The following is a 12752-nucleotide window of genomic DNA, read 5'->3' on the forward strand; positions in this document are numbered from 1 at the left end:
CGGCTGTGCGACAAAGGTGCAAAAATTGCGTGAAGAAAAGTCTACTGGAAGAGGGGAGTAGTATGATTGCGGTTGTGGAACATAGCTTGCAGGATGTTGTAATGGTAGACTGCGGATTTTTCGCGAAGGTAGAAGATAGTTTCAGATCCAGACATTCATGGGCTTTGAATTTGGCTTCGCCGTTGAGGGTTGCACCCGGATACTTACCTCGCTGCGAATAAGGTGAAACATGCCCACATGTCCAATGTAGGCTGCTACCGAGAACAAATGACGCCAGAAAGTTGAGTAGACCGATCGTGCTGATACAGGAAAACCCATTGCCCTGGCCTGAGAAAAGCCAGATCCTTCACTTTTCCCTGGGATGCGAAATATGATCATTGGCCGATGTCTAGCAAACCAAAAGCAACAATGCCGTATCAACCTAGCGTGAAACCCCTAACGTCGACCATTTCGGAAGATGATCTGGCGAAGATGGCCGCGGAAACCTGTACACCGATAGCAATTGTGGGAATTGGCTTCCGGGGACCAGGGGATGCTAAAAATGTCGAGAAGCTGTGGGAAATGATTCTCACGGGTAGAGAAGCATGGAGCCCAATTCCAGCTAAGAGGTGGAACAGCGCAGCATTCCATCACCCAGACCATGCCCGCCATGGAACGGTAAGTCATAGATGCAACTTCGCGGAATAATTAATAATGTGGGGGTAGATCAACGTGGAAGGTGGCCACTTTCTGGAAGAGGATCTATCTGTGTTTGACGCACCATTTTTTAACATGACAAGCGACGAGGCAGCGGTGAGTACATATTCAAGTGTTGTAGATCTCATCTGATTGTGAATATTCTAGGCCATGGATCCCCAGCAGAGATTGCTTTTGGAGGTAGCATATGAAGGACTTGAGAATGGTAGGTTATTGCTCCCAATCGCGCTTTCAAGACTGACGGTGGATAGCTGGCATTCCCCTGACTAAAATCATGGGTACACAGACATCTTGCTTCGTAGGGTCTTTCTCTGCAGACTATACAGATCTGCTACTTCGGGATCCCGAGTGTGTACCCATGTATCAGTGTACAAACGCCGGGCAATCTCGTGCAATGACGGCAAACAGACTCTCTTATTTCTTTGATTTGAAAGGGCCTAGTGTCACGGTAGACACGGCTTGCTCGGGAAGCCTCGTGGCACTTCATTTGGCATGCCAAAGCCTCCAAACAGGGGACGCATCAACGGCGATCGCAGCGGGAGTCAATTTGATTTTAAGTCATGAGTTTATGTCAACCATGGGCATGATGAAGTAAGTAAAAAAAATTACCCCTGACTAAAAACAAAATGCTCATTTAGTGGCAGGTTTCTCTCCTCAGATGGAAGATGCCATACCTTTGACGAAAAGGCTAATGGGTACGCGCGAGGCGAGGCAGCTGGCTGTCTCATCCTTAAGCCTCTGGCCAAGGCATTACACGACCGCAACAAGATCCGGGCCGTGATACGAGGCACAGGTTCCAACCAGGACGGGCGTACTGCAGGGATTACGCTACCCAATGGGGCGGCCCAAGAAAGCTTGATCCGGAGCGTCTATGCACGGGCTGCTCTGGACCCCTCGGAAACCGATTTTGTGGAGGCCCATGGGACAGGCACACTGGCCGGAGACCCTATTGAGACAGGAGCAATCGCTCGTGTCTTTGGGACTGGTCGTCCACCTGACAATCCTGTACGGATTGGTTCCATTAAAACAAATGTCGGCCACTTGGAAGGCGCCAGCGGTGTGGCTGGTGTGATCAAGGCAGTCCTGATGCTGGAAAATCACATGTTTTTGCCAAACAGGAATTTTGAAAGAATCAACCCACGTATCCCACTGGATAATTGGAAACTCAAGGTTTGGAGACTCGGATAAGTTGAAAGTTGGGGGACTAACGTCAGTAGGTTCAATTGCAAACTGAGCCATGGGAGACCACAGGGCCTCGTCGCGTTTCTGTGAATAGCTTCGGGTACGGTGGGAGCAATGCCCATGTAATTGTCGAAGATGCCCAAGGCTGCCTGTTTAGCTGGGGACTCAAGGAGTACGACATAATCCCGACCACCGCGTGCAAAAGCCATGATGAGACAGTTAATAGCTCACTGCTCGGACCATCTCGCATATTTATGGTCTCTGGTTTCGATGAAAAAACCTGTGCGCAACAAATGCAGGCCCTAAGCAATTACATGCTCGATATGCAGCATGAGGTTGGTAATGAGAAATTTCTCAACGACCTTGCGTTCACAGTAAACGAGCGACGCTCTGCCTTTCCGTGGAAGGCAGCAGTGGTCGGAGATACGATGGAGGGTTTGGCGGTCTCTCTATCTCAGAAATTCAAAGCTAGGAGCGCTCTTCGGAGGCCAATACTTGGGTTTATCTTTACTGGGCAAGGCGCACAGTGGGCTGGGATGGGAAAGGAGCTGCTCCAAGCCTATCCTGTCTTCAAAATGTCAATTTTGGGCATCGACAGATTTCTGAACGACATTGGAGCTCCTTTTACAGTGGAAGGTAAACAGACATCACCCCTTTGAAAATACCGGTTCACTAAGGTGGTGAAAACAGAGGAGATCACAAAGTGTGCCCAGAATTCCGATTTGAACCATCCAAGTCTCAGCCAGACAGTATGCACAGCGTTGCAGATTGCGCTGGTCGACTTGCTAAAATCATGGAATATACATCCAGACTCCGTGACGGGCCATTCTAGTGGGGAAATTGCTGCTGCATATGCTACCGGTGCACTCAGCATGAATGATGCAATGTCAGTGGCATACTACCGAGGCGCTGTGGCAAGCCGCCTTCTAGATGACCAGGCAAACAGAGGTGCTATGATGGCAGTTGGGATGTCTGCCGAGGCGGTGCAGCCTTACTTGGACGGATTTCAGCCCAGACAGCTGGTGGTAGCGTGTGTCAACAGTCCATCGAGTGTCACGATATCAGGTGATACGCTTGCCATTGATGTACTCGGACAAACATTGAAAGAACAACAGGTATTCAGTCGACGCCTTGAAGTGGGTGTCGCTTATCACTCTCCTCATATAGAACAGGTTGCCGAGCAGTATCACAACCTTATAGATCATATCCAGCCCCGAGGACTGGATGGGATAGCGGGAGAAATGACAGCAAGTTGCGCATCGTTCTTTTCCTCGGTCACTGGAACGCTAGTTTCTTTGGAAGAATTGGATGCTCAGTACTGGGTGTCAAATTTGGTTGGGCAAGTGAATTTTGCCAAGTCCCTGTGGACTTTGTGTTTTGAAACGAAAGGGAAGCGTGCTGGGCATGCAGGGACTTCCAGAATGAGAAGGGCCAGGGCAGCCCAAAAGCCATCTGTGGATTGTCTCATCGAGATTGGCCCCCATGCAGCACTTTCTGGGCCAATAAAGCAAATACTTCAGGCGGATGCGAAGCTCAATGCCGCCGATATAAGCTATATTAGCATTTTGATGCGAAAGGCCAACGCAGTCACTACATCGCTCGGCGCAGCCGCCACATTAGCGTCATTTAATTACCCCATTGATTTTGGTGCAATCAACCGCCCTATGGGGACAAAGAGAAGCAGGACACCTCAGCTACTAGTTGATCTTCCGACGTATGCCTGGAATCACACCAGGTCATATTGGGCAGAGCCACGACTGAGCAAGATGTATCGGAACCGAAGGTCCCCGCGGATGGATTTACTTGGTGCACCAGAAAACATGGCATGTCCATTCGAGCCTCGCTGGAGAAATTATCTTCGAACGTCAGAGCTCCCTTGGCTTCTCGATCACAAGATTCAGGGGAATATTGTTTTCCCTGCTACAGGTTATTTGGCCATGGCACTTGAAGCATCAATACAGTTGAACAAGAATGAGGAAAAAGTTGCTCGTTACGTCCTGCGAGATGTGGAAATACAGTCAGCACTGGTCCTCAACGAAACTTCCGCTGTCGAGGTCATGATATCTCTTCAAAAGTCGACACAAAACCAAGAACATTTGTACAATTTCCATATATACTCTATTTCAGAGGAGAATAGGTGGACTAAGCACTGCACTGGCTGGGTCGAGGCACTAAAAAGCACTGGCGCTTCAGGGAATGGAGTGGAGGGAACTGATAGTTACGCCACGGTTCTGTTGGGAACGGAAGTCCATGGAATATCGGCGATTGACGTCGCTAAATTTTACGAGAAGCTTCAAAATTCTGGTCTGGAATACGGACCATGTTTTTCAAATTTGACAAAGGCACATGTCACCCAAGACGGGGTATGCTTTGCAGAAGTCACTGTACCGGATACACTATCTGTGATGCCTGCGTCATTCCAGAATGAGCTTTTGGTCCACCCTTGCACTCTGGATAGTATATTTCAAACCATCTTTGCCGCCTTACCCCCAGGTATGGGAGTTGAGGAAGGACCCGCAGTCCCTGTCTTCATCGAAGAGATGATCGTATCATCCGGCCTCAGCTGTTCGGCAGGAGATCTCATGAGCATTTGTACTCATGTGTGCCCGATGCAAACAAAGGACATAACGGCATGTATAGTGGCAGTGATTTGTAACGAGAAGCAATTCGAAACTGAGCCAACAATTTCACTTCGTGGCCTACGATGTGCGAGGATTGAGCGTGTCGAACCAGCATCGCAGAGAAAAGAAAACCGCATAATTTATCAAATTGACTGGAAACCAGATCCAAGCTTTCTTTCCAGCAGCAATAGCTCATTCCTATTCGACAAGGTGGATGCTGTTCAAGAGCTCGCGCCTCAAACGGAGTACGAAGAGAGCGCAGCCGGCTTCATCAGAGCTGCGCTGGAGGAAGTCAGCACAACGGAGGCAATGGGACTTGACTATTCTCACCGGAGATTCCGGTGTTTTCTCCAAGATTTGCTTGAAAGACATGACAGTCAAACTTCAATACCATCATCTCACTTGGAAAACATCCATCCGATCCCGACGGGAAACCTCCTGCGGGTCATTGGCCATAGCCTTGTTCCTATTATTCGGAATCAAGTTGACTTTTCCACCCTCATGACTGACGATCGCCTATTGGATGAGTTCTGGGATATATTCTCAGCGGACGCTTCGTACCAAGCAGCTGCAAAATACGTCGACTTGATTGGCCATGGGAAGCCAGATATATCCATTCTTGAATTTGGAGTTGGCACAGGCCAGATAGCAGAGATATTTCTGAACTATCTTGTGACGCTTAAGGAGACACCTCACTGCGGAAGATATATATTTATCCACGAAAACGCCTCCGTACTTGAGGATACCTCGAAGCGACTGGAGGTTTGGTCAGAATGGGTTGAATGCAAGTCCCTGGATCTTGGCAAGGATTTCCACAAACAAGGGGTTGAAAAGAACTCCGTTGACATCATAATCCTGCCTCATGGATTGTGTACTGCACGTTGTGAACAAAAGGCACTCAGCAGAATCCATGATCTTTTGAGACCATCTGGCTATTTGATTGCAATTAATCCCTTCGACCCAAAGAAGGATGTGCTGAAAAATCTCTTGTTTGGTGCCTTGCACTGCCTGTCCACAGATGAATTCTGTTTAGGCCAGGGTGCCTGGACGGAGAGTCAATGGGAGGAGATCCTGCAAGATGCGCATTTCACTGAAGTCGATGCCTATGCGGAGCAGGACTCCGAGAAGAGCCACCAGTTCATCGTGGCCAAAAAGCGAAAAATACAAAAGTCGTCCAGAAAGGTTTCCATCATTTGCGAGGACAAAACTGAGACTGTCAGGCATATAGTTACTGAGCTCGAGAAGATCTCATGTGAGGTGAATGTGACACAAGTCGATAACGTGGAGTGTAAAGATCAGATTTGTTTGGTCTTGGATACTTCAACGTCCTCCCTGCTAGCTGCTCCCAATGAAATTACATTCAGCAAGATAAAAGCTATATTTACCCAGAGCGGAGGAGTTCTCTGGATAACAAGAGGAGGGACGGTTGAGCCTGTCAACCCAAACGCGGCCTTGGCTGTTGGATTTGCAAGAACAGCACGTGCCGAATCGGGTGTAAACCCAATTGTCACCCTTGATCTGGATGCTCATGATTCTCTCTCGGAATCTCAAGCCGCCAAAATGATTGCAAAAGTACTGGTTACCAGATTTCTCCGTGAAAATCCAAATGAGGACACGGAATACGCGGAGAGAAATGGACAGATTCTGGTTCCACGAGTCCTAGAAAGTTTGAATGAGAACAAGATACTGAGCACCATTAATAATATTAAGGCTGTGTCCGAGCAGTCTTTCCATCAGCTTCAGCAACCTCTCCGTCTTTCCAGAAAATTTGATGACCCCGGATTTGTTGGCGATTCGCAAATGACTGAACTCCCAGCCGGATACGTCGGGATTAAAGTACACGCTTTCGGCCTAAATAAATGGGACATTCAGCCTGACCATTCTGATTGGCAACCTGACGATACCCTCGGTCTAGAGTGTAGTGGCATAGTATACAAGGTTGGCGCTGGGGTCCACAGCATCACCGTAGGTGACCGGGTTGCGTGTCTTGGAGCTGGGACGGCGAGAAGCTTCTATCACGATCGCTCATCAGTTTTCCAGAAGATCAATGACGAAATGTCATTACAGGTGGCGTCAGCTTTGCCTTTAGCATATACAATTGCTCATTATGTTGTGAACCAAATGTCACTGGTCGAGTCGAATGACACCGTTCTCGTGCATGACGCTACAAGTCATTTCGGCCAAGCACTTTTGGAAGTGTTCCTGCTGAGGCACGCTCGAATATTTGCAACAGTGCAGAGCCCCCGCGAAAAGGACTTGTGAGCTCGAGGTTCGGGATACCCGGGGAGCATGTCTTCATAACCGGGAAGGACGATGTGGTCAAGGGTGTGTTACGGTTGACCGATGGCAAGAAAGCAAATGTAGTAGTGACGTTCGAGACCGCAGAGGAAAGAACCTTTCAGCTCTGCACTGCGCCATTTGGTCGGTTTATTCAACTTCGCACAACCAACCTCAAGACTCGACCATTGTCATGTGCTCAGAATATGTCCCTGACTACAGTCAATATATTTGAGTTCCAAAAGGAGAAGATTGAACTTGCCAACCGAATATGGCCGAAGGTTTCTCCCTTGTTCCTCCAAGGGCTACTCAAAGGGCCTGGCCCTACTGATGCATATCATGTTTCACTCATTGATGAGGCACTAACCGCAGTTCAAACACGACAGCATGTTGTGGTCCATGTAGAAGAGAGTGATATTGTGAAGGTTCAGCTTATCCCATACCCAGATAATAATTACCGCTAGCTAACGAGATATAGGCCACGCTCCCAAGGGCTACTCAGCCATTGTTCCGCGCAAATGCCTCCTACATGCTGGTCGGTGGGCTTGGGGGGATTGGGAGGGAGGTAGCTTCGTGGATGGCGCAAAATGGAGCAAAGAGCCTGATTTTCGTCAGTCGAAGCGGCCTTTCAAGGCACGAGTCTCAAGCGACAGTGAGAGGTCTGGTGAAACAAGGTATCCAGGTAACCACTCGAGTCTGCGACATATCGAACGAGACTGAAGTCCAGCAAATGTTTCATGATCTCTCTCGTTGCGTGCCTCCAATACGAGGGGTGATACAGGCAGCCATGGTCCTCAAGGACGTTCATATTGAAAACATGAGGGTACATGAGTATTATCGTGTCATGAGCCCGAAATATTATGGCACATGGAATTTACACCGACATCTCCCCTTAGATCTTGACTTCTTCCTGATGTTATCTTCCATCAGCGGCATTGTTGGGAATGCCACACAGGCTGCCTATGCTGCCGGCTGCACTTTCATGGACGCATTTGCCGCTTACCGAAGGACCTTAGGTCTTCCAGCAGTATCTTTGGATCTCGGAACAATCAAAGATGTTGGCCATCTGGCCGAAAACAAAGAGCTGGCCACAAAAATGGAGCGACAGGGATTCCAGGGCACTGATACGCCGACACTTCTATGCCTGATAGAATTTTCTATCTCTCAGTCGACGACGGGAGGCGCACAACTTATAACTGGTCTCGGACAATGGAAAGAAAACGAATCACTTGGAAACTTTGATGCGCCCTTGTTTGCCCACTTCCGCTACAAGTTCCAGGGTTATGGCAAATCTATTGCACTCGGCGACTCGATGGAAGGATTGAAGGTTGAACTTGATGCTACAACAACGGTAGATCAAGCCACCGTGGTAATTTGCGATGCCCTGAGCAGGAAAATTGCCTCCCATCTCTCCATCCCAGTTGAAAATATTAATCCTTCTAATCCAGTCTCCGAGTATGGAGTTGACTCCCATGTGGCAGTGGAGCTGCGCAACTGGGTATCACGGTCTATGAATTGCACTATCCCCGTTTTGGAAATTCTAGCAAGGTCTATGCTGGAGTTATCTCACAAAATTGCCAGCCAAAGACTTGACGGCAAGCTGGAGTGAGTTACTGTTCTAAGTTGGTGATGGAGAAATGTGGAGAATACACTAGAACTATCCAATTTGATACCAAGTATCCACTTAGGCGAGGGGCAAGCGTATCAACGGAATACGCTAACCTATGTTAACTTGGTCATTTCGTCAACAACTGTGCATCGAATATATCCCTAGGTTTCCGAACACAGACTATAGCGATTCCTAGTGAATGAATTTAAAATTTACTAATCAACTAGAACATGACATGTTACAGCTTAGTCGCACGAGCCCAGAACAGCTGCATCTCCCCACTCTGAGCGGCGGGGACGGGCGATAGTCGATCCGCTAGCTTAAACTGCGACTCTCCACAGCCCGCTTGTTCGAACAACGACAATATCTGGTCCTTTGAGAAACTGTCGTGGGAGATGGTATGTGCTGCAGGGTGTTTCGAATCAATAATCTCATGCATCTGATGATGGTGGTGGTGGTGGTGGTGGTGGTGATGATTCTCCGAACCGGACGGAGTTGTCTGCACCCCAGCTTGCTGTTTAGTCTCGTTCGACAAATCACGCGTCGCCCAGTCGATGATGAGAAGCACACCACCCGGCCGCAGTCTTTCGGCGAGACGTTTGGTTGCCAAAGAGGTGTCGTCGACATGGTGTAATGCCATGCAAATAACCACCAAGTCGAAACCATTTAGCTCGTCCTCACTAAGTGCAGGCTCAGTCGATGTGACTGTGGGAGCCAGGAGGTTCCCCTTAACGGCCAACATGCGCGAGTCTTCGAGGCCTAGTTCGGCTGCGGTTGCACGATATTCGTCTAGCATGCCATCTGCCAGATCGACGCCAATGCATTTGGAAAAATGAGGGTGGAGGTACTTCAGAAGAGCGAGGGTCAGTATTGTTTGATGTGGGTCTCATTTTTCTTAATTGCCAACGAAGGTCTAAACTCACACGAGAAACAATGCCATTTCCGCAGGCATAATCCATCAACTTCGTCTGGGGGCTATTGTCGCCGGTTGGAAGCTGGATGCCAATCCAGTCCACGCTACCCGTCAGAAATTCAGATATCTGATTCTGCAAATCTTGCACCCATTTAACTTTGAATACATCTTGGGAGGCATGGCTAGACACAGTCAACGGTGAGCATCTCTCCTCTTCGTAGGTCTCTCATGGGAGTCCCTCCATCGCGTAGGACTCACTTCCAGTATGCTTGGTTCTTGTCGGCAAGTGTCTCCCCCATTATGTTAGATAGGTTAAAGATCCCTTAGTTGAGTGTAGTTCGATATCGAAAAAGGAAAGCAAATATAATACCGCCAGGTGAGAATTAGTTCAAAAGATAATGTGAGAATAGAACCGCCTATTTATATAACCCAACCTTACAGCGTACACATGATTGCCTGAGCAAATTATTATCGAAACCTCGAAAACTACCTAGGCACCGCTTACAAAATAGAAAGCAGGCCAGGTCGTGATCCCCCAAAGAATGCTGGAGTGGGGTGAGAGGCATGGATGGTACACGGGTATTGGCTGATTTCCAACGGACCGAAGCAACGGGCCAGTAGCCATGTGGGGCTCGGAGAGTATCCCAGAAAAGTCTCCGAGGACTGTGGCCAACAAATTTCTATGGAAAGCTGGAAGAGGTCGATTGGTTAAACCTCCTACATTAAGTTAAAACCAAACATAAAAATAGGCAGTAGGACAGGCCGTCAGAGCCAGCAGGAGAGTTCCATGGGCTGGTTTGGCGCTCCAATAACTGACACAATGTATACTCGTTAACTTAACCATAACGTTAATTCACCACGGTAGCACTGTCATAATGAGGTGATTTGCTAAGCCACTTCTAATGTGAACATCCGAAAAAGGACTTACAGTCCTCTATACCACACTATCTTTAAGTTTGTATTTGACAAGTTCGCACTGTGTTGGTTCTCTCTGGCCTGTCTTGTGTAGTTGATCCCCTCCGTTCTTTGCAAAGATGGCCCAGCCTTATGACAGCGCCACCCGACATGGCCCTCAGGATATTGAAGGACTACCTTCTTCGGTCAATGTATATCACTACAATAGTATGGACGACTTTTGTCGGGTCATCTCACTTGAGCGTAGTCGTCTCTATAGCTCTTTACGCGCTGCACAGGGGAATTACGAAGGACGCCAGGACAATCTGCCACAGACGGAAGGCACCCACAGCGGTCACATTATCTTCATCATTCAACCTTCGATTTTTGCACATGACTTCCTTGATCCATCAGCAGATCTTCCCTTTCATGATAGGATATCCTTCAATCCAAAAACGAACTTCCTTATTGTGAAGATACTCTACCCAACGCACGAGCTAACCGCACGGGCTTTTGAAAACATGCTTAACTCGATGCTCCAGGAAAGGGGCCTACAAAACACGATTTTCCCATGGGGATCGACGACATTGACTGATGAAGATGACACATGCAAGGAACCAGACGGGGGATGGGGTCCACGAAGACCTCCTCGCGGAGCTCCTAAGAGGCCCTCGGTGGTTCTAGAAGTCGCATCGTCAGAGACTCCTGGAAAACTTCGCCGCGATTGCCACTACTGGGTAGATTCAGCAAGAGGACAGGCCAACATGGCTTTCGGAGTAAAAGTCCATGTAAACATTCCCGAAATCACCATCGAGCAGTGGGAGTGGAACTCGGAGGTCTCCCGACCCATCAGAAAACAATACCTCACGATCACGAAATCGAGATCCGATGGGAAAGTCGGCTTTGATCCCGAGCAGCCTGCACCGCAGCTCCTCATCCCCTTTCACCTTCTATTCCGACGACCAGCAGAGAATCACAGAGAACGTGACATAGTGTTTATGACACAAGACCTCGTCGAGTTCGGAACTTTGGTGTGGGACATGCAAGACCTGCAATTCGAGAATGAGTCAGAATAAACCGCTTTTTTTTCTGTATCGCGGGAAGCTTTTCTTTCTTCTTTTGTCTCTTCTTGCTTCTGTTGTCTCTTTTAACCTTGTATCCTTCATCAGTATCAAGAAGATTTTAATCAGACTTCTACTTTACAAGGGTGAATATCTAGGTCGTTATAGAATTGTAGATCTATAGATTATTGTGGTATACTACCAAGCTTAGGGTGATAGTATCTTACTTCAGTACAGTAGCAGGAGTCAAGGAAAGATAGAAGTATAGCCAAGTAGATGATTAAGGTCACAGGGAGTTGCGGAGCTCAGTGATACGAACATATCACAACATTGCATCATTGGAGGACTCGGAATACAGATGCGTGGAAAGAAATAGCACAAGATTGAAGCTATGAAGTTGAGGCTGCGATAGAGGTGGGGAGTGGGTTTATTCGTCAAATTGAAGTGATACCTTATAACATCAAAAGTTTTCGTATTTTCAGTAAGCATCTGATATGCACAAGTCCCGCTCGAGGTATATGTAAAGATAGTGATAGAAATCTCTTCTTCGTAGGTCCATTGAAGTCGTGAAATGCTCCCGCTGTCAATGGTTTAGCCAACTAGCGCGGACGCTTAAGGATGCCAGCATATTAAACTAAGAAACAAGCTTTGCCCTTAGGGATGAGGACATGATGACATGATGCCTTGACTCAAGGGAAAAATACCTCATCGGTGATCGTGAACATTCGACCCCTGTACATACTATGTTTATAGTTCGCAGCATTAAGGAAGCAAGATGGGCTCTTAGTTCATTCTAGAGCCTCGTCTTCAGTATCCGATCTTTCCTGGGAGATAGAATCCCGACAGCAACAACGGTGAAGGCAGATATGTATCCGAACTAGAGACCCCACTCACCGTGTCCTCGTATACTCCGTTATAATTCCCATTCCTGGCAAATAATGATGATGCTTCTAGCTGTAACACTAAGAAAGTAATATCTAAAAAAATGTAAATGAACATGTGAAAAGAACACGGGCGGATTGTTATTAGATATATAACGTCCCTCATGGGTTTAACTGTGACGATCCATGCTGGGTATTTCGGCCGAAATTATTCTGTCGCTCGTTACCGCTTCATTGTGTTTGCAGTTTTGCATTGGTGAAACAGGACCCACAAACCATTCACTCCACCAATGCCTTCCTTTCTTTCTTTCTCTCTCTGTACTTAGTATTATAGTTGAAATGCACTCTTTTGCTTAGAGAACTGGATAAATTAGATTATCCAAAGTCTTATGTGACCAACTGCTCTGACAATAACTATGTAGCCTAGTGTGTAGGACAGAAGACGAGGGACTATGCACATGTATATTTGCGTACATAATGCCTAGGTGATCTTATTTAACCTCGACCCGAAGATATATTGATGCGCTGGTCCCCAGCAGAAGGTCTCGAGAGCCGAAGGCTTTGTACATAGTGCTAATGATCCACTATAATTAGAACCCGTGCCTAGATTGCTATCTC

The 12752-nt window shown here is 47.7% G+C and overlaps 3 protein-coding genes across 3 annotated transcripts; 2 read left to right on the forward strand and 1 right to left on the reverse strand.

Annotated features, from left to right (window-relative positions):
- Positions 1-408: 408 nt before the first annotated feature.
- Positions 409-8385, forward strand: N7447_006166 (type I polyketide synthase; the record flags this gene model as incomplete). The annotated part of the gene is made up of 9 exons (XM_057230428.1): positions 409-657; positions 706-792; positions 844-901; positions 948-1287; positions 1341-1866; positions 1914-2514; positions 2569-6697; positions 6733-7201; positions 7255-8385. The coding sequence occupies 9 exons, from the start codon at positions 409-411 to the stop codon at positions 8383-8385; spliced, it is 7590 nt and encodes a 2529-aa protein (XP_057085518.1).
- A 238-nt stretch (positions 8386-8623) lies between these two features.
- N7447_006167 (class I SAM-dependent methyltransferase) lies at positions 8624-9597 on the reverse strand (the record flags this gene model as incomplete). Its single annotated transcript, XM_057230429.1, has 3 exons — positions 8624-9232; positions 9309-9480; positions 9557-9597. 3 exons carry the CDS (start codon positions 9595-9597, stop codon positions 8624-8626), a joined length of 822 nt encoding a protein of 273 aa, XP_057085519.1.
- A 735-nt stretch (positions 9598-10332) lies between these two features.
- Positions 10333-11268, forward strand: N7447_006168 (uncharacterized protein; the record flags this gene model as incomplete). Its single annotated transcript, XM_057230430.1, has 1 exon — positions 10333-11268. One exon carries the CDS (start codon positions 10333-10335, stop codon positions 11266-11268), a length of 936 nt encoding a protein of 311 aa, XP_057085520.1.
- Between the last annotated feature and the right edge of the window lie 1484 nt (positions 11269-12752).

Source organism: Penicillium robsamsonii (assembly GCF_028829455.1).
Source record: "Penicillium robsamsonii strain IBT 29466 chromosome Unknown utg000003l_segment0_segment0, whole genome shotgun sequence".
In the NCBI taxonomy this organism is placed as follows: Eukaryota; Fungi; Ascomycota; class Eurotiomycetes; order Eurotiales; family Aspergillaceae; genus Penicillium; species Penicillium robsamsonii.